A 27,873-nucleotide genomic window follows, 5' to 3' on the forward strand; every position below is an offset into this window, starting at 1 on the left:
TTTGTAGAAACATTAAAATATATATATATATATATACATTGCATATAAAATAAGAAAAAAAAACAAATAAAGTGCCATATATTTCAAAATAATTTCAAAATATTATATTTTCTTTTTTTTTTTTTAGTTTTACTTTAAAGCATTATATATTTTTATGTATTCATTTTAATGAAAAAAATTTATATTTTTATATTATGTATGCATTAAAAGACAAAAAATTTCATCATTATGATAATTTAAAGAGGAAGAAAAAAAAAAGATAAAATAAAATAGAAAAAAATATATATAAAATAATAATATTAAATAGAATAATATATATATAAAATGAAATGAAACACAAAAAAATAAAAATGTATGTATCTACTATTAACAAAATTTTTTTTTAATTTTGTTAAATATCAACATTAAAAAAATAATTAGAATGTTAATATGTTGCATATTATACTTTTTTGATATATTACTTGTAATTAATTATTATACTTTTTCGTAATAATTTGTGTAAGGAATATTTATCTACAAAATTTTGAAATTCTTGGAAATTTTTAATGTTTGTTTGTTTGTAATCATTTAATTCTAACGATTGATTCGTTTCACATTTTAGCTTAATAAGCTTTCTAAATATATTTATATTTTCTAAATTATTAAGAAATATATTGTGTAATTTGCTTGGTAGTTTATGTAAATTCTTTAATATGTTGTCAATATTATAGTATTCTTTTAATAAGCACTTACTTGTTTTATCACCAATATTAGGAACACCTGATATTCCATCTGTTTTATCACCAGCTAAAATTAGGTAATCACAGTACTGATCAGGCATTATATTATATTCTTCATAAAATAAATTAGAGTCAACTAAACGATATTTTTTATTTGGTTGGCATACATATACTTTCATATTATTAAAATTGTTATATTCTAAAAGCTGCAATAAATCTTTATCACTAGAAACAACAATAACACGTAATTCTCTCTGAGAATCGTTTTTTTTTTTATTTTCGTAGTCTTTTGTTATCTCATCTTTTCCATTCATTTCTTTAAAATCATCACTATTTTCATTTAATTTTCTGTTATCTTCATCATTTTTATAAATATCATATGTTTTACTCTTTATTGTATTATAAATATTATCAACGATCCTAGCAATATAATTATCACTCTCTATATTAGTTGAACTAATAGTTTTTATACCAATAAGATCACAAAAGTTACTAACAATTTTAAGTTGTTCATAAATTTCTTCTGGATTTTTTTTTCTAAATATTTTATAATTTGCATATATCTTTTTTTTATTGTCATTTGATGTTTTAGAATCAAATACAATAACAACATAAGATGGTAAGAATAAATTATAAATTTTATTTAATGATTGAATAAATCCATATATAGTGCTTAAATTTATTTCGTTATCATTTTTTAGAAAAGGCATACCAAAGAAATTTTTAAATAAAATAGACGATCCATCAACTATTAAAAATGTTTCATAATTCCCAATTTTTTCTATTTTTTCTTCTTTTTTTTTTCTTTTTACGTTTATTTTTGAAATGAATTTTCTTTTTGTTAGAAATTTGTTTATAGAATAAAACTCCCTTAATGACGATTCTAAAAATGTTAAATTATTTAAGTTTTTCTTTGAAAATATATATTTATTTTTCTTAATTTTCGCTTTACTGAATAAAAGAAAATATTTGATAGAAATAATTATTATATAAAATTTTTTATTCATTTTTATTTCTGAGATTTTTTTTATTAATTTCCTAAATACCATCAATCTAAATATGTTCATGTTCTTACATGTTTTCTTAATTTTTCTTTTTATTTTTTTTAATTTTTACTAAATAAAAAATATATAAACTCATCATCCAAATTTTATTATTTTATTTTTTTTTATTAATGATCTTAACATCATAAAAAAAAAAAAATATAATAAAATAAAAATAAAAATTAGCTTGCCATTTATTTATGAGGAAATTAAAATATTAGTGTTTTTTATGTTGCTTTTCTCTTTTTTCATTTTTATTATTTTATTTCCTTTATTTCCTTTTTTTTTTTTTTTTTTTTAATCTATTTTTGATTTTTACTTTTTTTGTGTTAACTATTCTTTATATTAGATAAATTTTAAACATCATCCTTTTTTTTTAATAATAATACAAGATTTATATAGAAAAATAATACATAATTTATGTCAATGGGTAAAGTGGCTTCTTATATTTTAGTTAAGAAAACTAAAATTATTTTTTTTTGTATCTTATTTGTTGTTTAAAATATTTTATAAAGAGAAAAAATATAAGAAAAATTAATAAAATATCAAAAATGAAAATATTAAATACTTTTTTTAAATGGTGCAAACAAAAAAAATAAATAGAGGCGTATGTATATCCATTTTGTAGATTTATGCTTTTTTTTTTCTTTTTTTTTAATAAACTATATTAAAATTATAAGATAAAAAGAAAAAAAATATATTACTTTTATATGTTTACATAAAACTTAAATCATTATATTGTCTTCTATTAATCCATTCGATAATATTTTTCATTTTAAGTACATACACAAAAAAAGAATTAAAAATATATCATCCACATATTTGTTCTTTTTTTTTTTTATTGTTATTTAAAAAAAATGTGAGGAAAATATAAGAAAAAAAGTGAAAGTTATAAATGATATATTTTTAAAAGACTTGATGAAAATGCATATATATGGAATTTAAAAAGTATAAAAAAAAAAAAAAAAAACTTATAAAGGTATAAAAATATATATGTTTTTGTCAATATCTAATTATCTATATGCTAAAATAAAACATCAAAAATTTGAATAAAAATTTAAGTATATTTTCAATATGAACAACTACCTAAAATTGAAAAAAAAAAAAGAAAAAAATAAAGTTCTACACTATTGAACTAATTGAACAAATCAAATTTTTTAAGTTATTGCTAAAAATATTATAGTACTTTTATTTTTCTTTTCTAATTATTATAATTTTAATTATTATATTTAGATAATATATATATATGTATATTAAAGAATTGTGTTTCTATTTATATTCAATTTTTCTTTTAATTTATCTATTATTAATTATGTAAGATATGTCTTTATATACATTATATATATATATGCATTCTTTTTAATTTATCATTTATTAATATATTAATATTTTAAAGTATTTTATTATTATAAAACATTTCTAAAATTATTTATTTGGCTTATTTAGTTTATTTTTAAATATATATATATATATATATATATATATATATATATATATATGTATTTTTTTTCTTCACTTCTGAATTTATATACACATATAAATATACTGAAGTATAAGGATAAAAAAAAATATAATACATTTATATATATATATATAAAATAAAAATTCATTTCGAAATTTAAGGTTTTTTTTTTTCTTCTTATTTTTATAATAATTTTCCTTTCTATGTTTTTCAAATGTTGCAATATATGCGAGAACGTAAAAAATATGGGAATAATATACCAAAAAGTTTATCATCAAAAATAAATAAAAGTAAATTAATACAGAAAAATATTTGTTCTAATTATAAAACAATTAAAATAATTGATACATATGAGAATATGCCTTCTAACCAATTAAATAATGAAAGAACAAAAATTAAAGAAATAATACTAGCACATGAAGTTATTGTTGTTTTATTAAACTCTGGTATATCAAGAGCTTATGATATTGGAACTGGAATATTTCTATGTGATATTAACCCTACTAATTTTTCTATTGTTCATACTATTGTATATAATTCTTATAATAATACTTTGATTGTTGCTTATGCTTCTTTTCCAGCTCATTTGCAATGTAAAGTTATTGATTGCAATGTAACATAAAGAAAAAAAAAAAAAAATAAATATGTTAATAAATACCAATTAAAAATAAGATAAAATAAAAATGAAATGTGTAATACATAATATAAATTTATATGAAATATAGGAATATACTCTATAATAAATATGAATATTTATTTATTTATATAGATATTCTTTAGTATATTTGAAATATTCTTTTATCAACTTTACTAATTTAACAGGATTTAAAAAATGGAAAAACAAATTCATCCCAACTTGGAACCTTATTTGGTATTATTTTTTATTTTAATAAAAAAAAAAAAATTAAACAATAAACCAATAAATAAATATAAAAATGTATATATATACTTATTTACACTTGCATACTTTTTTTATAGAAAAAGTTGTATTAAGTCATCCAGCTTTTTTTGAGTTTTGTGGTTTAAAAAAAAAAAAATAATTTTTTTTTTTTTTTTTTATAATACATATATTTATTACTTTATATATTTAAAATATTTTATTTTATTTATAAGAAACTAATGGAAGAATAGGAGCAGCTAATTTAAATACAAATTCTTATACATTTTGGGATATGACAACTTATCATCCCGTGTTTGAAATAGAAGAAGAATTTCAGGAAATTAGGTTAAGAAAAAAATTAGTTAAAAATTAAAAAAATTTATTATTATATAAATAAATTAAAAAAATTCATATAAAAGAAAAGAAAAATTAAATTAAATATGAAAATAAATTATATATATAAATAAAACTTATATATGTACAGAGTTTCTGATGGATTAGTTGCAATGTTTAAACAACCAATGGATAATACAATTCCCTTATCATTATTTGATATAGAAAACGGAAAAAGACTTGTAAAAAATATATAAGCACTCGATAATTATATGTATAGAAATATAATTTAATTTTAAAAATTTTATAATTAGGTAGAAACAGTTATATCAATTTTACCTAGAAGAGAAATGCAGTTTTTAGAGCTCCTCGTTTCAAAACTACTAGTCATTTAAATAAATATTTAAATAAATTTATGCAAGTTTTTTCTATATATATATGTGTTATTAGAAAATTTCACTATATTATTAAAATGTTTAATTATATTTATAAAAAATTACACTTTTTTTTTTTTTCTCAAGATAAAACAAGAAGGTTCATCATTAAGAATTTACGATTTACTAAAAAAAACTCGTCAAAAAGTCAAAAATACATATGCATTTCAACCAGCGGCTTTTGTATTTTATGATGTTAAATAAAAAAAAAAAATACATATATAAAATCGTTGAAATGAATATAATTATACTTCTAATACTTTTTTTTAGTCTCCTTTTTTTTATTTTTTTCTATTTTATTAATTATTGTTATTTTTACTTTTTTTTTCAGCATCCATCTCCGATAAATGGGAAAGTCTATAACAATGATGTATTATTCAAAAAAAAAAAAAATAAAATGAACATAAATACATATATATATATATATATATATAATTAAATTTTAATATATTATTATAAGACTTATACAAAAATGTAAATAAAAATGTTGTATATGAAAAAATAATTGATGATAATGTAAACATATAAATTTATTTAATTATTTATTTTTTTTATAGATAAGTAAAAAATTTTTTACTATTTCAAATGATTTGATAGAATTTTGGGAATTAGATTCGTTTATGCTTAAAAAAATGTATGCAATACATGTTCCAGGTATAATTTTATTTTTAACAAAAAATAGCTTTTAATTATATTTATAATAAAGAATATATACAAAAATATATATATATATATATATATATTTCGGATAATTTTTCTAAGTATTTAGACTTTTTTTTTTTAAAATAAAATTAGATAATATGTTATGCGGTTTCTTAAAATTTTATTTTTTATAGGGTTACGAGATCCAGATTTATGTAATCATAGTTTAATGACAGAGATTTTATGTTTATATAGTTCTAATGCATTTGATAAAATAAAAAAATATGAAAATTTATTTAAGTATGTTGATTATGTAAATAGTAAAAATGAAATATGTGATAATTTAAATGAGGAAGATGCAAATATATTATATAAGAAGAAACTACTAAACAATAATATTCAAGATAATAAATTGAAATTTGATTTAAACAAAGAAAATTTTAATTTTGGTGCACTTTTATTTTTTTCATTAAATGATGGAGAATTTTTAAATTATATTTCTGAAAATATATGTGGTCATTCAGTTGAAGTGCTTGCTTCAAATACATCTATGACAGTAATGTTTTAATAAAAAATTAAAATTTTTATATATATTTATTTATTATTAATTTTATTTTATTTTTATTATTATTTTTATTGTATTTTTAATTTAATTCTTTATATTCTTTTTTCTTAGACAATTGTCTGTGGTGATAATAAGGGTTTTATTAGAATTTTAAGAAATAATCCTAAGTTTGATGATTTTGAAATAAAAAGTGTAGAATCAGTAAATGTACTTAAATTATTTCAAATATATGCATATTAATTAAATAGAAAAAAAATAATATTTTACCATTTTTTTATTATATAAATGTATATTATTTAAAAATATAAAATAGTCATATTCTAATGTTTCTACTTTTTTTATTTTTTGTTTGCTTAATAATTCAGAATTTAGATAAAAACTATTACAAAAATTTATTTTTACCAAAAGGAATAAATATTGAAGACAATGAAAAAAAATTACATCAAATAAAAAGAAAAACATATAGTGAAAAGGAAAATGAATTACTAAAAAAATCTAAAACCGATGAATAATCTGACAATATAAATAATGAAAAATATAATAAAAACATATTGTAGTGTGAAATCTTATTATTTTATTGTCATTTAAATTTTTTTTTTTATTCCTTATACTATTTTGTCACATTTTTTTTATTTGTTGTTCCACTTTTTTTAATGCTTTTTTTTTTTTTCTAAAAGCTATGAAATATATTAACCTTTTTCTTTACATTAAAAGTATAATTATACATTTAAATACTCAGTTATATGTTTGTATGTATATATATATTTATGTTTTTTTTTAAGTTTTTGAAAATTCTTAATTTCTAATTTTATAATATTTTACTAAATAGTTTGACTTATTTTACTTTTTTTTTTTTTTTCTTTTTTTTTTTATCAGCAAATTATTACAATATTTTAGTCTTTGTACTGTTGTTCATTTATTTTTTTTTGGATTTTTTTTCGTTGATCTTTTTAATATTTATTTTGTATATTTTTACGTAAGGTAAAAATTACATTAATTTATTTATATTATAAATTTATAATTTTATATAATAATTGTGTTTTTTTTTTTTTTTTTTTTTTTTTTAAATAAAGTTACAAATTTTAATTAAAAAAAGTGCTTTTATACTTTATAAATTACAGAAATATTTAAAAGCTTATGATAGAAAAAAAAATTGTTTATATATATATTTTTTTTCTATTTAGAACAAAAATATATTTTAATAGATTTAATAAGTTTTATTTATTTTTTTTTTTTTATTTAAATTAAAAAAAATAAAAAATTAAGAAATTTTTTAAGACATTTATAAATACAGAAAAAAATTTTCTTTTTCATTTTGTTATATTTGAAAAATTATAATTATTAGGCATATATTTTTAACAATATATTTTTATTTTTTTTATTTTATTTTATTTTATTTTTTATTTTTTTTCTGTATAATAAAAAAATATAATTTTGTTTTTGTAGAAAAATAAAACATTATATTGAAAAAGATATTTATATGCTTTTGAATATATATTTATAAAAAACAGTATTTTTTTTTTTTTTTATAATTAAAATCTTAGAATTAATAATGTGAACAGAATTTTTGCATTTTCTAGAATTTTTTATATTATAATAGAAAAAGGAATTTCCAAAAAATTTTAAAGAAAATATTTACAAAATATACATAAATAAAAGGGGACTTAACGTAGAAATATATATACTTACATATTTAATTTTTAATACAATAAAGTATTATATATTTATAATTTTAAAAAATTTTATAAAAAAAATAGATTAAAAAATGCAGAATGATTCAGTAACATGGGAGATATTAGGAAAAGGAAAATGCTCATTTAAAAAAAAATTAGAAACTGAAACATTTTGTTTAAACGAATATAATGTGACAGGTTTATGTACAAAAGTCAATTGTCCATTAAGTAATAGTGTATATGGTACAGTTATTTTAGATAAAGGAAAAATATATTTATATTTAAAATGTGCAGAAAAAGTTCATTTACCTAATATGATGTGGACTAAGCTTTTATTAAGTTTAAACAGAAAAGAAGCATTCAATGCTATATACAAAGAAATGAAATATTCATTCAATATAAAACAAATTAAAAAATGTATGAAAAGATATGTAAGAATAAAAGAAATTTTAAAAAGAAGTAGAAAGCTTATTTTACAAAAGAAAGTAAAATTATTACCAGTAAAAAAAAAAACGGAAAGAAGAGATAGAACAAGAGAAAATAAAGCATTAAAAGCTGCAAATATCTTAAATAATGTAGAGAAAGAATTATTGAATAGATTAAATAATGGATTATATGGAAATTTATATAAATTTTTAACACCCAAAAAAAAAATTAAAAATAAAGATTCCGAATTATCAAAAATTTTTAATGAAATGAAAGAAAAAAAAATGATTAAAAAAAAAGAAACAATAAAAGAAGCTATAGAAAACGAAGAGTACGAAAATATTTCTCAAACAAATTTGAGCGATGAAAATGAAGAAGTAGATGATTATGAAGAAGATGACTATGAAGAAGATGAAGATGAAGAAGATAATAGTGATGAAGAATATTATAATGATGAAGAAGATGATAATAATGAAGAATATTATAATGATGAAGAAGAATTAAGTGAGAATCTCGATGAAGAGGAATATTTAAGTGATGATAATAAATATGATGAATCAATAAGTTCTGATAAAGATAAAAATAAAAAAAAAAAAAAAATGTATATAAAAGAATATGTTGATGATGATTACATTAAAAATTTACAAGAAAATGGTAAATTTCCTAATGATGATGAAATAGAAGAAATGAATCATAATTTTAGAAAAAAAAGAAATACTAACAATAATAAACAAAAAAGTAAGATGAAGAAAAAAAAAAAATAATAATTTTGTTCTTTTAAATTTTTACAAAATAAATAGAATAAATAATTTTTAATTTATTTTATTTTATCTTTTAATTTCTTTATCTATCATATATTTTTTTGTTTTATTTTTTTTGTAGGCAAAAAAAAGATTCGAATAGCTTATGAAAACGATTAGACATTTCAACAAAAAAAAAAAAAAATAAAATAAAAAGTTAATAAATAAATAATTAAATATATATATATATATACTTTTTTTTTTTCTTTCTTATTTTAACTAATATATTGATTTGTTAGTTTGAGAATATTTTCATTTTTATATTTATCACATTTTTAATATATTTCAAAATTAATAAATTTTAAAATGGAATACAACAATAAAGAATAGGAATAAAAATTATTTATAAAAAAAAGTATATATATATATATATATAACTTATCTATTTATATAAAAAATAATATTTTTATATATTTTTTTAATAAATTTTCATATATTTAAATTTTTATAAACAAAAATTTTATTTTAAGTATCTATGCTTTTTATTAAAATAGGTATATATTTTAAAATTTATTATTTATTCTCCATTTCTTTTTTCTTTTATATAAATATAAATGTTTTTGGACATATAATTATTTTTTTATGGGGATTTTTTTTTTTTCTTTTAATTATATTTACATATATTTCATAAAATTTTTTTTTTGATTCAACTAACTTTTTACTTTGTTATTATTCTAATTTGAGTATATTTAACGTTTTTCTACAATTTTCCAGAATTAAATATGTTATATCAAATTTAAGTTTATATTTAATTCATCATTTTCTTCAGTAATATCACTTTCATTTAATGTATTTGTATATTTCTTTTCTATCAAAATAATTTTTGAGCACAAATTTTCTAATGAAAAAATATGATTATCATGTAATGCACAAAGATGGCTATATTCTGAAAATAAAGAATAAATTTCTTTTTTGTAATTATCATCATTTTTATGAAAAGAAGTTAAATTTTTACAAAAAGCACTTAGGAATGTATGAATATCAAAGTTATATGTTTCTAGTATATTATATAAAATATTTCTAATTAAAAATAAGCAGTTGTTAGATATGACACATTTATGAATTGTGTTAATTAATTTTTTTATATTTGTGTTTACAATTAATTTAATAATTTTATTTATATCTGGAAAGTTATTAAGTTGAATTAAATAAATTATAGTTAATATTAATGTTAAATCAAAATTACAATTTTTTAAAACATTTAGCAAATATTCTCTTTTCTCATTAAAATCATTTATTTCATATTTACTTTCTATCATAGATAATATATAGTTGTTAAATAATATTACATTTGGTTTTGTGATTCTAATATATAAACAATTATTTAAAAAAATATCGCTTAGATAAATGGAGCTATGAATAAATATTAAATTTGTACTTTTTATTACTCTGTTCATAAATATTTTTCTGTATTGTTTATTTAGTATATCAAAAGATTCGAGTATGAATATTTTAAATGAGTTTAATTTAGTGATTAGCATTTCATTTATAATCTCATTTATACTATTTAAGTCATGGTCATTTAACCTTGAACACATAATGTGTATTATATTTTTATTTCTATAAATAATATAATCCTCATTGTTTGTGTTGTCATTTATGAAAAGATTATTATTAAATAATCTCAATTTAAATATAACATAATAAATAATTAATATTACATTAAAGTTTCCAAAGAAAAAGAAAATATTAATAATAGGAATATAATTGTTTTTATTTATATTATTATAATTATTCTTATAATCTGAATTATCATCAGTATTATTAGTAGATTCTTTCTTTAATACTTTAAAATAATTTTTAATACTATTATTTTCATTTGAATTTTTTTTATTTTTTTTCTTTTTAAATATATTTTTTTTCTGTATTTCAATATCTGCATTTGTGTAATTTTTTATAATGTAATCTATTACTTTAACAATTTTTAAATAAGTTTCATTATTACATTTTTCTAGTATTGTTTCTATTTCTTCAAATATATTTAGATAAAAATTCATTTGTTATATTCAAATTTATATATATATATATATATATATTTTTTTTATTTCATTTAAAACTAAAAAGAAAAAACATGTATTCATATATAATAAAGGATATTTCAAATTCTTATCTTTCTTTTATTTTTACACGTAATATATTTATGTTACTTTCTATTTTTATAATTTATTAATTTTTTTTACTATTTTTATTTCATATTTTTGTCATTTTTTTTATTTTTTAGTATTTACTATTTTTATTATTCCCTATTTTTCTTTTATATATTTTTATGTTAAAAATTTTTTTTTTTTTAACATAATAATCAATGGCAACTAGCTTTATTGTAGTATTTTTTATTTTACTACTTTTTTTTATTTTTAAATATTCATTTTTGTATTTTTTCAAAAAATAATTATAACTTAAAAAAAAAAAAAATTTATTACATATGAAGTTGAATTAAAAAAAAATAAAAATCATTATAAAAAAAATAAATAAAATAGGAAAATAAAATTAAGTTATTATATAGTATTAAAATAAAATTATTATTATCATTATTATAATTTTTTTCCAAAATTCAGGTGATTTAGACTTATAATTCTATTATACATTTAGCTACAGTATTATTAATATAATATTCACTTCTAAAATTAATATTAAAAAAAAAAAAATAAAATTAAAATTAAAAAAATAAATAAAATGAAACTTAAATGAAAAATATAAAAAAATAAAATAAAGTAAAATAGACACAATCATAAGCGTAGACAAGAATTTTTATATTTGTTAAAGATACAAATATTGCAAATATATAGTACTTTAACCTTTTAACTAACGTTTCTTTGAAGTTATCAACTAAATACAACTTTAACTTCTTTTAATATCTTTATATTTATTTTATTTTATTTTTTTTTATTTTTTAAAACCTAACATTTATATATAGATATAAATTTATATGTATATTATTTGTTGTAATATTTTTAATTATTTTATTTTTTTTTATTTTAACGGTTAAATCTAATATCATTAATAAAAAGGAAGACGTAATGGAAAAATTAATAAAATTTTATATCATAAATATTAATTTTATTTTAATGAATGTACTTTATTTTTTTTTTTTCTTTCAATTTTAATAAAACTCAATTAATAAAAAAATATATAAATGCATATATATTATTTATGTATTTAATTCACTTTAAATATTTTAAAGATATGCTTAAGGTATATATTATTTATATTTATAATTCTTAAAATTTAATCATTAGGATAATTTTTATAAGTTCTTTTAATTTTAAATGTTTCGGATATTAATCATTTCATATTTAAAATTTTAAAAAATACAAAAAGAAAAAACAAATTGATATTGTATATCCATCTTTAATAGAAATTTAAGCTTAAAATTTTTTTTTATAAAATAAAATTTGAAAGGTTCTGCTGGGATTTGAACCCAGGTTTGCAGAGTCAGAGTCTGCAGTGCTAACCACTACACTACAGAACCTAACTTAATATATCATTTCTAAGACAAAATTGTTTTTTTTTTAAACTTTTTAACATTTCAAAGTTCTTATAACAAATATTACGATATTTAAAATTATTGAAATATATTTTATTTTTTTATTAAATAATAATGAAAAATAAAAAAGTAAAAAATAATAAAAAAATAAAAATTAACTTTTTTTTTAAGTTATGATATTTCCTTTTTTTTTTTTTTAATATTACTTTATTTCCACCTTATATAGAAATTATAATTTTATTATTTTAAATAATAAGAATATATGGAGTTTTTCTTATTTCCTCTTTTTTTTTTTAATGAAATAAAATTTCTATATATTCTTTAATGAATCTTATAAAAATTTTAAATGCTTAATAAAATTAGAAGAGTATGCACATACATATATATTGTCATAATTTAATGTTTTCTTATTTAACATGAATCATGTCATCGTAATAAAATAATTTCTCTAATTTTTATTATATACATTTTTTATACTTTTAAATATTATAAGTATAGAATTTAATTGCGTTTGCTGTTTTGTTGTTTTATTTATATTCATTATATAGAAGAATATAAAGAGACAAATATAAAAATTTTTAAAAAGAAAATAAAAATATAACTAACAATAGCGATATGTGTAACTTTTATTCCGTCTATCTTTGTAAGACTTAGTTATCTCTTTTATTATGTAAGCAAATATTAGATGTATATTTTTTTTTACTCATATAATTCAACAAAATATTTACTAAAAAAAAAAATAAAAAAGACCTAATTTAATAGTCATTTTCTTTTATAATTTTTATTCTTATATATATGATAAAATTGCTGAAAGTGTGTAAATAATAACATTAAAAAAAAAAAATTAAAATTTAATATTTATAATCAATAATTAATATAATTTACTGATGTTTTTTTGAAAATTATTATAAACTTTATTTTTTTTTTCTTTAATAATATATATATATTTATAAAAATTTATATAAATATATAAAATTTAGTAGGACAATAAAATTTTAACTGTTATTGCTTTTTATTTTATATTGTATAATCTAACTTTTTTTTTTTTTTTTTTTTTTTCTTGATGCATTTATATGAACATTTTTTATTTCGGTTTACTTTAAGCTTGTTTAAAATTAATTTTGCATATTTATTTTTAAGGAGACATTAAAAAAAATTATGTAGAGTAAATATTTTTAATTTTATTATTTATTTCTTTTTATAATATTTCTATTTTCATTTTTTTTTTTTTTTTTTTTTTTTTTTTTTGAATTATAATTAAAATATAAACAATTATATTAAAATTAATTTTTACAAAAGAGATAATAAAAAAGAAAAAAATGTAAATGGTAATTTAAATATTATAGAAATCAAATCAATTAATAATATATTTCATATCAATTTTTCTTCTGTATCATAAATAAAAATGGGTAAATACATTCTTTTTATATATATAAATTTGATATTTATTTGTGTATATAAACACGTATAAAATAATTAATTATTCATGATTTTATATATTTAATAATATGTTTTAACACAAAATAAGTATTATAAAGTAAATGATTCTTTATAGTTAACATAATTATATAATTTTTTTTTATATTTTTTTTAATTATATTAAAAAAAAAATTTTAATTACTTTTATGCTTTATTTGCATATCATGCATATATATGTGTGTTTTATATATATATTAGGAATTTCTTTATAATTTTTTTTTTTTTTTCAATAGATGTAAAAGATAATCCTTTCATAAGAAATAGATCAAGTACCAGAATTACGAACGCCCCTGGTGGAAATTCGACTGTATCATTTGGAAATTGTAATATATAAAAACAATGTTAAAGAAAAAAAGAATTATATATATATTTATTATTATTTTATATTATAAACTTAAATAAACATAAAAAATTTGTTTTTAATTAAAAAAATATTGATAGATATAGATAAGGAAAATAAAAAAGTTAGCAATAAAAATGAAAAAGGCAATTTAAATTGTAGTGATAATGTAAGAGCAGCTGGAAACCTAGAACCAAGTAAAATGCCTTCTGAATCAGACAAAAAAACAAATGTAAAAGTCAACCAACCACCTGGTGGAGCATCAAGCAGTAATAAAAAAATATGATAAGAATAATTTAAATATAAAATATAATATAGCTAATATATTTAAATTTATTTATTTTTTTTCTTTAGTTATATTTGGATAAGTTTCTATTTAGTTTTTTGATGATATATAAATTTAAATAACTAATGAAGAGAAGAAAAATTAAAAAAAAAGAAATTTTAAAATAAATATGACAAAAAAATATTGAGAAAAAAAAGGGTTTTTTTATATAATACCAAATTTTTTTTCTTTTTTTTTTTTGTATAATAATACAAAATATTTATATATTTACCTTAACTATTTTTCTATATTCACTTTAATATGTATAAATATTTATATATATAATCTTAGAAAATAATTTTTTTTTTAAGAAAATCAGAAATTCATTATAAATTAACTCATCAAATGTATATAAGTTTTTTTTTTTTTTTTTTTTTTTTTAAAAATAATTCGAATGACAAAAATTTTGAAAAATATTAAAACTACAAACATAACTTACTAATATTTAGTTGATATGGATAATAAAATATAATTAATATAATATTTATAATAAAAAATATTTCAAGATTATTAAAAAAAAGGATCATTAAATGTTGATATCAATGCATTAATTTTTTTGTTTCCTAAACCTGAACAATTTATCAAATCGTCTTTTTTAGCTTTTATGATATTTTTAAAATTTTTAAATTTTTTAATAAGTGTAACGCAATCGGTTGAATTAATGCATCTAATTTTTTTTAAAAGTTCATGTATTTTTTCATCTTGTTTTGAGAAAACTTTATTTTTCATATAGGAGATTTTTTTTTCATAAATTTTGAAATCTTCTATAACTCTAGCACATTCTTCATTTGACCAACATAATATAAGAGTCATATTTAAACAGAAAGCTAGTTGATTTATTTCTCCTAATGAATTATCAATATTCTCAATGTCAACTAAACATAATAAGATTCTATTATTGTATTTATTTGACAATGTTTCAATTCTAGCTTTTAAGTAATTTGATCTTAATCGATGATATTTCATTGATATAAATAGACAAGCATTATTTTTTCCTATTAAAAAATCAGGAATAATATTATTAAATTTATATCTAACTCTATTTATTTTTTTTATAAGAGGATTTAATTTTTGCCTATAAGAAATAATTAAAAACTTTTCTGAATCATCATCATAAAATATTTCATTTGTTCCAGGTGTCGGATTGACATTATTTTTATCTTCTAAGCACTTATTTATATTTTCATTCATATTTACTTTAAAATTTAATAAAACATAAAAATACGTAAATACGAAAACAAAAAAAAAAAAAAAAAAGTATAAAAAAGTAAAAAGAAATTACTCCAAAATATATACAAATATATATATTTTCATATTTAAAATTTTTTAAAACATTTTTAGTATATATACTTTTTCAAGTAAAATTAGTCTTTAAATATAAATAAAGAAATAATTTTTTTATTAACTCTAAATATGCATTATTCTATATATTATCATATATATATATATATTTTATGATTCTATATAAAGGTTCAATTTAATTATTTTTATATGTCCTGACTAAATGTTCATTAATATTCCTGTATATATTAAAAATAGAAATTTAGGATAATAATAAACACAAAAATTCCTAAATAAATTTCAACAGTATTTATATTTAAAGAATTTTCCAAAAAAAAAAATTACAAAAAAAATTTTAAATTATTTTATAAAGAAAAAATGATTTTTTTAAACTTAAATTATTTTTAAAAGAAAAATTATTACTAAAAAAAAAAATATGTAAACAATAAAAAATTATATATTTTTTAATGTAATAAAATAAAATGAAATAAAATAAAATAAAGTAAAATGTTTATAATATATTGTTAAAATTTAAAATAAATTAAACTGTGTTAAATTATAAAAAAACAAGAAAAAAGAAAAAATGATGAAAGGAAAAATATAAGAAAAAAAAAGATTAATAAGAAAATAAAAGATTGAAAAAGAAAATATACTATGATTAAATAAAAAAAATTTTATGGTTATAATTTTTTTAGTTTCACATAAATATATATTTTTTCTTTTTTTTTTATAAAATTTTAAAAAATATAAAAAAATGTTTAAAATTATTTAAAAACAAATATATATACATATATATATATATATATATATATATAATATATACAATGAACACAAGGAACTCTATTAATAAAGTAGAATATAGTGATACTTATATATCGTCATATGTTGAATGGATAAATAACATATTTAACACTGATACTTTAATTAATGTAAATTTGTTAAATATAGAAAATAGAAAACGAAAATTGAATGAAACAGAAAATATAGAAAAAAAAAATAAAACTTTGAATGAAGAAAACAGTTATAACAATATTTTAATTGAGGAAGCAGACTATAAAGATAATAATAATCACTTAGAAAAGTTCAATTTTAATAAAATTTATAAATCAACAAATTTTAATATAGATGGATTAAATGATAATAAACTTAACTTGAACGAAAATTATTTCATAAATAAGTTTAATTTAAATGATCCAATTAAAAAAAATAGTTCCTCTTGCGATATATCGGAAATAGAGAGTGAAGAACCTTATGAAGAAACAATAAAAAAAAATGAAAATACAAATAACTTAAATCTTTTGAGAAATAATATTCAAAATTTATCTGACGGCTATGATAATTTAAATCAAGTAACAAAAAAAAAATTAAACACAGATATTATAATAAATGAAAACAGTAATGAAATACATAAACGAAGATTTAATTCAATAGGTGATGAGATAAGTAAATTTCTAATTTATTCTTCAGATAATGATGATATAAATAACACTAATGTAGAAAAAATAAAAACTAATGATTCTCTATGTGCTTCATATAATTATGATAAAATTAAAAAAAATATACATACATTAGAAGAAGTTGATAAGGAATTTTACATTATTTCAAAAAAGGAAGAAAAGAAAGAGCAAGGAAGAAAAGAAAAAACTGGAAAAATAATGAATAATAATAGTAATATTGAAAGTGATAATATTAATAATAATTATAATAATGGCATGAATATTAATATGAATTATAGTATTAACTCCAATAATACAAGTAATAACAATACTAATAATAATAATGTGAATAAAAATTTTGATAATAATATTACTAATAATGCAATAAATTTAAAAAAAGATGAAAAAGTAGTTAAGCAAGAAAATTTGTCATCTAATAAAAATTTAGTAAATAATTTTTGTTTTTGGAATATTGAAAATGAAAGTTACATAAGTAGACCACTATATGTTCAAAATATTAATAAAAAATACTTTACCTTATTAGAAGAGTCAGAAGAAATGATTAAAAACTATTCATCGAATCAATATTCAATTAAATTTGTTCCAAGACATTTATTATATGTATTAAGTCAAGTAGCTTCAAGAATTTTTTTTGACCCAATGTATAGAAAGCAGTTATTTTTTCAATTTTAGTTTTTATATAAAATTAAGGAATATTCTTTTTAATTTTTAAAAATAAAAAAAATTGTCTTTTTTATTTTTTTTATTTATTGATATATTTCTTACACAATTTTTTAAATCTCTTTTTTTTTTTTTTTATTAATTTTTTTTTAAATAATTTTGTCACTCCTTTTTATTTACCTTCCTAAATATTTATTTGTATAATTTTTTTTTTAAGTTATTACTTTTTCTTTTTTTTTTTTCTACATCTTAATTTTAAAGGCATTTATTAAAATTTTTACTCAACAATAATATACTTTTTTCTTTTCTTTTTTTTTTTTTTTTATAGACAATATTATTTTATTGTTTAAAAAAAAAAAATTTAATAGGTATAAATTATATAATTGAAGTTTTTATATTATAAAAATAAGAATAATTTGATTTATGTTCTGTGTCTTTCTTTAAAAAAATGTGAATAAATCATATAAGAACTAATACACACATATATATAAAGTTTTTTTATACATATACAAGTATAATAATAGATTTAAATTCTTAATCTTGCATTTTCTTCATAATACATTTTTAATATTGATAAAAACCCATGTAAACTAATTTAAGATGTACAAATTTCAAAAATATACTATGGTTTTGCTTTTTCATAAAAATTATTAATTTTTAATTATATTGCAATCTTTGTATTTATTTAAATACAAATTTATTGGTTCCAAATATAAAAAAATAATTATTGATGAATATAAATTCATTTAAAATTTTTTTTTAAATTGATAGCATTATAAGCTCTTTTTTTATAATATGTAATTATAAATATTTAATTTATATAATATCTCTATTCATAAATATTATTATATTTACTTTTTTCTTTTTTCACAAAATTTTGTATTTTTTTATTAATTTTTTTTTAATATATACCCACTATTATTACAAAAGTCTACTTTCAATTTTTAATGGTACTTTTTTTAGTATTTCTTACTTTTTACAAGAAAATAATATAATAATCAAAATAACAGAAAAATTTAATTTGCTGAATTGTTTCATGTATTTTATTAAAAAAAAAAAAAAATTAAGGATTAATAAAAATAGCATACAATAAAATATAACTTATGAAATATTCTTTTCTACTTATAAATAATTTATATACTAATTTCTACTAATATTAAAAAAATATTTTATTTATATATGATTAAAATTTATTTAATGGTCTTCTATATAGTTGCATATTTATTACACACTTTTTTTTTTTTATTATTAAGCAACTTATTATTTTATTTTATTCTATTTTAATTCATCTTATTTATTTAATTTTTTTTTTTTTTTCTAAATACAATATTTTTTTTAGGAAAAAAAAATAGAATGAATTAAAAAATTTACTTTTAAAATAACATAATACATATTTTATTGAAATAAAAAATACTTAGACAATGTAGGAATACTACAAAAAATTCTAGTAAAAAAAAAAAAAAATAAATAATTAGTTTTAAATATTTATTATAGATAATAATAAAAATTATGATTCAGTGATTAAAATAGAAAAAGGTAGAAAATGAATAATTCTAAAAAATATTTTTTTAATTCATTATATACTTAAAATACGAGAAAAAAGGAAAATTCTTTTATTTATTTATTAATTTTTTTTTTTTGTTGTAAACATGCACTACTATTATTTTGCACACGAGTAAATGTGGTGAAGCTCTTAAGTTTTTTTAAAAATTAAAAATGAAAATACCATTATTAATAACTAGAAGTTGCTCTTTTTTATATTTCAGTTTTTTTAAAATAAAAAGAAGTTATTAATTAAAACTTAAAATATATTTTTGTAAACATTTTTTTGGTTGTATGAAGAAATAATTTATATATACACTTTTTTTTATAATCATGTAAATAATAATATATATATATTAGAAGTTTTAAAATTTTAAAAATATCCTTTTTAAAAAGCGAAAATACAATACTACTATATATATATTAAATAGGATATATTTTAAATGTTGTAAAATTTAAATTTGATTTTTATAATTTTTGTTTTTGTTTAATTGTAGTATTTAATGAAAATAATAAAATGTTTTCTATTGAATTAGAGAATACCTCAGGTTGTAAGAAAAACAAATTTTGTAAAAAACTTTCTGAAAATGAAAATCTTAACAAAGAAGAATTATTTAAAGATAAAGTTGCCACTATTGATAATAATGAATTAAACAATAATATATCTATGATACCTATGAACACAACATTACGTGAATTTAAAGGAAATTTTAAAAAAATAGAAGGTAATATTGAAATAATAGATGGAGTTTTATTTAAAAAAATATTTCTTGAAAAAAAATTTTATAATAGTTATGAGTACAAGAATAATTTAAATAATATAAACAATATCGGAAATATAATAAACGATATAAATTTAACAAATAGAATTTGTGATATTGATAAACAAAATATAAACAATAGTTACGTAAAAGATAACCATACTTATGTTTATAAAAACTATGATTTTCATAAAAATACACTAATCAAAGGTAATAATAATAAAAATAAAGAAAAATATATATCTATAAATAGTACAATTAACTCCAATGAATATTTAAGTAATTATTTAGATAACAAATCAATACATAATTATAAAGATAATATAAAAAATATATCACATTATTCTATGAGAAACGAGATAAATAAAGATAAAAATTTAATTAAAAATAAATTATATGATCTTAAGAGTAACATTTTTATGAATATAAAACAGCCAAATATTTTGAAAAAAAAAATTGATGAAACATATAGCAATAACAATAAATATAAAAATGATTTAATTTACACGAATAGTAATTTTAATAATTTATTTAATTTTTATAATAGTAATTATAAAAATAATTTAAATATATATATAAGTGACAAAAAGGGGGAAAAGGATGAAAATTTTTATTATAAAAATGGTAGTCATAACAATAATATTTTGAATAAAAATATTCAAGTAGATATTGATAATTTAAAAAATGAAAATAAGATAATTTATAATTATTTCAATAAAAAAGATGAACTAAATTTTGATTTTCAAGAAAAAAATAAAATGACTGTTTCTGATTCAAATAATGAAAACGGGTTACCTGTTGAAGAAAACAAAGACAGTATCATAAATTATTTAAATTTGGAAGAAAAGAATAATTTTAAAAAAATGAATTCAAATTCTCAAATGATAATAGATAAGAAGATAAAAAATATAAATGATGAAATCAATGTAAACTTATTTTTAAGTAAAAAAAATAAGGAAAATAAAGAAGATCAAATGTCATACATAAACGATAATTTTATCATTAAAAAAGTAAACTCAGAAAATTCATATAATATAAATTGTGAAGAAAAAAAAAATAAAATTTCAAGTGATCATAATAATATTCTCCTTTTTTTAATGAATCAACAAGACAGATATTTTAATAATAGTTTATATAATAACGCCAATGTGAGAAATAATAAAACAGAATTACATTCCAGTATAAATGCTGTAAATTTATCCAAAAGTGAATTCATGCCATATAAAAAAAAAAAATGTAATATTTTTAAAAAAAAAAAAAATAATTATAGAAATAACAAAATGCTTTATATAGATAACGAAGGAAAAAAAAAGTCATTTAAAGAAAATATTTTATATTTAAAAAATAAATTATTTTCATTTGATAAGTATAATGAAAATTATGAACAAAGAGAAAGGAGAAATAATATGAAAAATAAAGAAAGCGCTGTTTCTAATAATAATGAGAATTCTATTGTTAGCACAATAAAAAAAAAGAATTCCATTCATCCAATAAATAATACATATGGAATAGTAAAAAATGATGTGCTCTTAAGAGATTTAAAGAATAAAAATTACTCATCTAATAAAAATTTAAAAAAAAATAGTTTTATTGTGAATGAAAATTGCGAAAAAGAAAATGAAAGAATAGTATGTAAAAATATTTTTTGTGAAATTAATGATAATTCAAATTTATTGCATATTGAAAAAAAAGAAAAAAGTAATTTATCTTTATCAAATGATATAATATATAGTCCACTTAAATCGTACCATAGTGAAAAAAAAAGGTTTTCTAAAAATCAGACAAAAAGCTTGGAGAGTATATTTCATGTGAAAAATAATTCTTATGATAATAAACATAATAAAGAAGATTTTTCGCATGATAATGTAAGTAATATTAAAACAAATATTTATTTAACTAATAGGGATCAATATAAAGCACATAAAAATAAATTACTAAATTATAAGTTATATAGTCAAGAAGTATTTAAATGCATAGAAAGCGAAGAGAAAACTGAAAAGAAAGAAAATACTAAAAATGAAGAAATAATTGAAAAAGAAGAAAAAACTGAAAAAGAAGAAAAAAATGAGAAAGAAGAAAAAACTAAAAAGGAAGAAAAAACTGAAAAAGAAGAAAAAAATGAGAAAGAAGAAAAAACTGAAAAAGAAAATGTAAAAACTAACTACATAACAAGTTCCAGTGAATCATACAAGAAAAATAATGATCAAATTTGTACTAATAATTATAATGATAAAAAAATAAAAAATACAATAAAACAAAATGATTTTAATAAAAATGAAACAGTGAAAAATAATTTATTAAATAACATTAATAATGATGATATGCTTGATCTAGTTAAAATATCAACGGATCAATTTGCCAAAAGGAAAATGAATAATGAAAGTAAAATTTATAGTGAAATATATAACAATAAAAATACAATTACTTATAATGAAAATTATATATGTAACAGATTTAACAAAACATGTGTTGAAAACAAAATAAACAGTAGTACATTTAATTTAGATAATAATATTAGTAATATAAAAAATAACAAAGGTATTATAAAAAAAAATATAAGAAACACCTATTGTTATTTAAAAGATCAGAATTTTTATACAGTTAATAAATCATTTTTTTTTAGAAAAAGCACTGTTGATAGCGATTTAAATAAAACACCTAACGTGTGCTATTATAAATCATTTAAAAAAAATAATGAAAATAGTGATAAAAAAAGCATAAATGATTTCTATATATTTGAAAATAATAAAAAAAAATATTTATATTTTCTCATTAAAAAAAAGGATGGAAAGAAAAGTTTTAATGTAAATCACAATTCTCAAAAATTATTAAATAGAATCAATATAAATAACACATGTAAGTTTAATAAAAATTACATAAAATCTTGTGAATTTAATAAAAAAAAACTATTGAAGACATTGCAATATAATACTCACAAAGATTCACATATTTTCTTACAAGCAAAATCAGAAAAAAATTTAACTAATTGTTTTTATACAACTGATAAAAATAATTACACTACCAATAATTTAAATGGAAGCACAAAGAAGAAATTACTAAATGATAACTTAGTTGATCATTATTGTGTAAATCATAAAAATGAAATTATATTCAAACAAAATATAAAACTTCATAATGATATGAATGATAATGAGAATATAGAGCATACTTGCAGGAAAAACAGTCTAACTAGTTTATATGATAACAAGGAATATTGTTGTGCTATTTTAGTAAATAAAAGGGATCCTCTTTGTTTGAACAATGATGCTGATTTAAATAATAATTATATGTATGAAAATTATGAAAAAGAAAAATATAGCAAATTAAGTAGTATTTATATATCAGAAAATAATCAAAAGGATTATCAGTATAAATCAGTAAATTTTAGTGAAAATTCAGTTGATGAACATATTGGCCTTTTTTATAGTTATAAAAATAATTTATTAGAAAAAAAAGGTACATATTTAGATGAGTTAAATTTTAAATTAGATCATAAACATAATATAAACAATTTTAAAAAATATAATTTTGTGAATAATGAGAATGATTTATTTAATACAAAAAGATTGAGATCTTACATTTTTAAGGGTAAGAACATCTTCAATAATAAATTTTTTAAAGTAAGTAATGAAAGTAACAGATTTTCCTTTTTTAAATATTTTGATATTTTTACTGACAATAACAAAATAAATAAAAAAGATGTAATGAATGAAGATAAAAATGAAAAAACAAATGTAGATGAAAATACTTCGAATAATTGTGAAGATCTTGATAAATTAATTCGTAATAACAAAACAAAATACTTAGAAAAAAATAAATGGGAAAGTAGTATGCTAGAGGATGATAATGATATCATAGATAATAATAACAATTATAAGAGTAATAATAACTATAACAGTAATGATGATTTTAATAAAAAGGATAATATTACTAATGATAGAAAAAATATAATTGATACCAACAATAATACTGGTAATAATATTATTTGTAACATTATTATTGATAATAATGATAATAAAAAAGTTAAAAGCAATATAAATGACAATAGAATAATCAAAAAAGAAAAAAGCAGCATTTTTAACATTAAAACGGATAGCAATGGTAACATTAATGATATACAAATAAGTAAAATGAACAATTTATATGATAACATAAATAAAAATGGTAATATTTTTAATGATATATCAGAAGAAAATAACGAAATCATAAAACATATTGAGGAAAAAGTTGAAAAAAATGATAAGTCTCTGCAAAATTTTAGAAAAGAAGGAAACACTAAAATTGATAATATTTTAGATAATACGATAGAAAATAATATTTTATATAAGGAAAATGATATTAATCATAATCCTTTAGAAAAAAAAAATGAAAAAAGCGATATAAATGAAATGAATTTAATGAATAAAGAAAAAGAAAATAGACAGAGAAAAAATGATTTTTTAGAAAATAAGAATTTCTTATTAGAAGATTTTGAAAAGATTGCTGAAAAAATAAATTTAGTATTAGATGAGACTGTAGATTTTTTTAAAGAAAATTTATATGTGCATAATGGTTATGGTAAAGTTAAAATATGTGTAAATAACAAAAGAAGATTAGAGAAAAAAAAGTTAAAAAAATGGTCATGTGTTTATAAAATTAATAAAATTATATGTAAAGGGGCACATGGAGTTGTTTTCTCTGCTTGGAAAAGTGAAAATATAAATTATTTTAATCGGGATTTTTTTGAAAAAAATAATTCACCAGCAAAAAAAAAAAATAATAGTTTCGAAAAGAAAGATATAAAAATAGGAGAATATTATGAAGAAAAAAATGATAAGAGAGAGGGTGAAGCTGGAGATGAGGAGAATGATGATGATGAAACTGGAGATGAGGAGAATGAAGAAGATGAAACTGGAGATGAGGATAATGAAGAAGATGAAACTGAAAATGAGGACAATAAAGAAGATGAAACTGAAAATGAGGATAATGAAGAAGATGAAACGGAAAATGAAAAGGGAGAAAAAGAGGAGAACAACGAAGAAGAAAATGAAAGTGAAGATGAAAAGGAAGAATTAGAAAATAGAGTTAATAATATATATAATGATGAAAAAGAAAAAAAAGAAGTAACATTAGTGAAAGAAGAAGAAAAAAAAAACATAAAAAAAGAAGTAATAGAAAAAAAATGTGTAGAGAAAAAAAATAATATAAGAAAGAGTGAAAATATTGAAGAAACAGAAGGTGATAATGATGAAGATGATTATGATGAAGAAAATTTAGTATCCCTTAAAATTATAAATTTAAGTTATTTAAGTAAAAAAAATAATTTAAAAAAAATTTTAAGAGAAGTTTATTTTTTAAAAATATGCAATCATCCAAATATTGTCAAATATTATGAATCTTTTTTTTGGCCTCCTTCATATTTAATTATTGTATGTGAGTTTTTATCTGGTGGAACATTGCATGATTTATATAAAAAATATGGAAAAATATCAGAAGATATTTTAGTATATATAATAGAAGATATTTTAAAGGCTTTGAATTATTTACATAATGAATGTTTGTTTTCTCTCATACATAGAGATATTAAGCCTACTAATATTGTACTTTCAAAAAACGGCACAGCAAAGTTAATTGATTTTGGGTCATGTGAAAGATTTACAGGTAAAAAATCAAAAGAAATTATTGGTACTATTTATTATATACCTCCAGAAATTCTTATGAAAGATAATTATGATTGCTCAGTTGATATTTGGTCATTAGGAATAACCATTTATGAAGTTGTTAAGTGCTCTTTACCTTGGAAGAGAAATAAAAATTTAAATGAAAATATAAAAAATATAATAAATTCTTCACCAAAGATTAACATTGGTGATGGATTTAGTAAACATTTATGCTATTTTGTTGAAAAGTGCTTACAAAAAAAGCCCGAAAATAGAGGAAATGTAACTAACTTATTAAATCATAAATTCTTAACTAAAAAAAGACCTATAAAAAAAAAACCAAATTCTATTTATGAAATAAGAGATATCCTTAAAATAAATAATGGAAAAAAGAAAAATAATATTTTTAGAAATTTTTTAAAAAATTTTTTTTTTTTTAATGAGAAAAATAAAAAAAATAAGAATAAAGTTTCAAGCTCTAGATCATGTGAACCTGAAATGTTTTTTCAAAAACTAGGAAAAGAAAATTTATATTTTCTTGAAATTAAATTAAAAAATGAAAATGTTAGGTCATTGAATGATTTAAATTTTGATTCATCACATGAAAAGGAAGAAAACAAACATTCTTCAAATAATATAGAAAATAAAAAGGAAAATTATCAAAATGTTAAGTTGCTAGAAAACAATAATATTACAAAATATGAAAAGTAATTATATATTATTACTGTTACAATAAATTATAAAATAGTTTTACGATAAAGAGAATAACAATATAGTGAGGAAAAAAACAAACAGAAAAAAAAATCTATAAGGCTATAATTAAAATACTTAATGAATTATAAAGTAGTATATAAGTAAAAAACAAAAATAGAAACATTTATAAAAAAAAAAAAAAAAAAGGTACGTGATAAGAATAATTTGATTATATTTTTTATAACGTTTTCAGAGTTATTTTTCCTCATTTTGCATTGATAAAAAATTAAAAAAGTGATTAGAATTGTTAGTTGGAATTGATACTGAATAATAAAGTTATAATAACACTGTTGCATTAAAATGAAAATTTATATCTTTATTCTTAAATTTTTTTTAAATTTTTCGTACAATTAAAGCTCTTTATAAAGCAAATACATTTTGGTAATATATGCATATGAGTTTGCAAGTTATTAATATTTCATAATATTTTTACTATATTATATATTATAAATTTAGAATATAATTTATTATTATGAACGAATGAACTTAGTATAATATATATGCATTTATTTGTTTTCTTTTTCTTTTTTTCCTATATTTCGTAATTTTTTCCTTATTTTTTTTTTAATTATTTTTTTTTTTAATTAAAGATTAGAATCTTTTAATACAAAATTTTTTTTTTTTTTTTTTTGCTTTTTCGTAACTATGATTATTTTAAATTGTTAAAAGTTGTCTTATTCATTAATTTAAATATTCATATATTTTCATTAAACTAATTTTTATATAATATTCTAAGGGGAAATAAAACAAATGTATAAATATAAATAAATTTCTATTATCCTTATAGAATTTATTTTGATTAATTCATATAATTAAGTTATAATATCTGCAACTATTGTTAAAATTATTATTAAGGTCAGAAAATGCAAAATATTTTAGTTAAATGAATTTCAAAATTAGGATACTTTTATTTATCTAATAAATCTTATACTTCTATTAAATAAAAAAATTTTAACTTTTTTTAATTTAATATAATTAACTATAATAAAAGATGATAAATTTCATAAAAATGAAAATAGAATATTCTTTTTTCTCGTAAGTATGATATGAAGTACAGATAAAAATTTATGTTTATCAAGACTGTAAAATATTCTTAATGTAAAAAATAAGTTATATATTTTATGGTAGAAAAAAAAAAAAAGGTATATATATTAAAATAAAAATGAAATGATTAA

The 27,873-nt window shown here is 16.7% G+C and overlaps 8 protein-coding genes and 1 non-coding gene across 9 annotated transcripts; 5 read left to right on the plus strand and 4 right to left on the minus strand.

Annotated features, from left to right (window-relative positions):
- Positions 1-457: 457 nt before the first annotated feature.
- PRELSG_0418000 (5'-3' exonuclease, N-terminal resolvase-like domain, putative) lies at positions 458-1,726 on the minus strand (the record flags this gene model as incomplete). The annotated part of the gene is made up of 1 exon (XM_028675230.1): positions 458-1,726. The coding sequence occupies one exon, from the start codon at positions 1,724-1,726 to the stop codon at positions 458-460; it is 1,269 nt and encodes a 422-aa protein (XP_028531839.1).
- Positions 1,727-3,438: 1,712 nt separating this feature from the next.
- Positions 3,439-6,590, plus strand: PRELSG_0418100 (conserved Plasmodium protein, unknown function; the record flags this gene model as incomplete). The annotated part of the gene is made up of 12 exons (XM_028675231.1): positions 3,439-3,837; positions 4,047-4,095; positions 4,203-4,244; positions 4,338-4,449; positions 4,589-4,679; positions 4,752-4,823; positions 4,959-5,066; positions 5,203-5,241; positions 5,429-5,525; positions 5,708-6,069; positions 6,190-6,285; positions 6,444-6,590. 12 exons carry the CDS (start codon positions 3,439-3,441, stop codon positions 6,588-6,590), a joined length of 1,614 nt encoding a protein of 537 aa, XP_028531840.1.
- A 1,253-nt stretch (positions 6,591-7,843) lies between these two features.
- Positions 7,844-9,097, plus strand: PRELSG_0418200 (nucleolar preribosomal assembly protein, putative; the record flags this gene model as incomplete). Its single annotated transcript, XM_028675232.1, has 2 exons — positions 7,844-8,915; positions 9,060-9,097. The coding sequence occupies 2 exons, from the start codon at positions 7,844-7,846 to the stop codon at positions 9,095-9,097; spliced, it is 1,110 nt and encodes a 369-aa protein (XP_028531841.1).
- Positions 9,098-9,702: 605 nt separating this feature from the next.
- On the minus strand, positions 9,703-10,974 carry PRELSG_0418300 (conserved Plasmodium protein, unknown function; the record flags this gene model as incomplete). The annotated part of the gene is made up of 1 exon (XM_028675233.1): positions 9,703-10,974. The coding sequence occupies one exon, from the start codon at positions 10,972-10,974 to the stop codon at positions 9,703-9,705; it is 1,272 nt and encodes a 423-aa protein (XP_028531842.1).
- Positions 10,975-12,374: 1,400 nt separating this feature from the next.
- On the minus strand, positions 12,375-12,446 carry PRELSG_0418400. The gene has a single exon. It is a non-coding gene; the product is annotated as a tRNA-Gln (tRNA).
- Positions 12,447-14,114: 1,668 nt separating this feature from the next.
- On the plus strand, positions 14,115-14,648 carry PRELSG_0418500 (conserved Plasmodium protein, unknown function; the record flags this gene model as incomplete). The annotated part of the gene is made up of 4 exons (XM_028675234.1): positions 14,115-14,118; positions 14,174-14,263; positions 14,382-14,549; positions 14,635-14,648. The coding sequence occupies 4 exons, from the start codon at positions 14,115-14,117 to the stop codon at positions 14,646-14,648; spliced, it is 276 nt and encodes a 91-aa protein (XP_028531843.1).
- A 467-nt stretch (positions 14,649-15,115) lies between these two features.
- PRELSG_0418600 (ERCC1 nucleotide excision repair protein, putative) lies at positions 15,116-15,796 on the minus strand (the record flags this gene model as incomplete). Its single annotated transcript, XM_028675236.1, has 1 exon — positions 15,116-15,796. The coding sequence occupies one exon, from the start codon at positions 15,794-15,796 to the stop codon at positions 15,116-15,118; it is 681 nt and encodes a 226-aa protein (XP_028531844.1).
- Positions 15,797-16,710: 914 nt separating this feature from the next.
- On the plus strand, positions 16,711-18,015 carry PRELSG_0418700 (conserved Plasmodium protein, unknown function; the record flags this gene model as incomplete). The annotated part of the gene is made up of 1 exon (XM_028675237.1): positions 16,711-18,015. One exon carries the CDS (start codon positions 16,711-16,713, stop codon positions 18,013-18,015), a length of 1,305 nt encoding a protein of 434 aa, XP_028531845.1.
- Positions 18,016-20,062: 2,047 nt separating this feature from the next.
- On the plus strand, positions 20,063-26,656 carry PRELSG_0418800 (protein kinase, putative; the record flags this gene model as incomplete). The annotated part of the gene is made up of 1 exon (XM_028675238.1): positions 20,063-26,656. The coding sequence occupies one exon, from the start codon at positions 20,063-20,065 to the stop codon at positions 26,654-26,656; it is 6,594 nt and encodes a 2,197-aa protein (XP_028531846.1).
- Between the last annotated feature and the right edge of the window lie 1,217 nt (positions 26,657-27,873).

This window comes from Plasmodium relictum, assembly GCF_900005765.1.
Source record: "Plasmodium relictum strain SGS1 genome assembly, chromosome: 4".
NCBI lineage: Eukaryota > Apicomplexa > Aconoidasida > Haemosporida > Plasmodiidae > Plasmodium > Plasmodium relictum.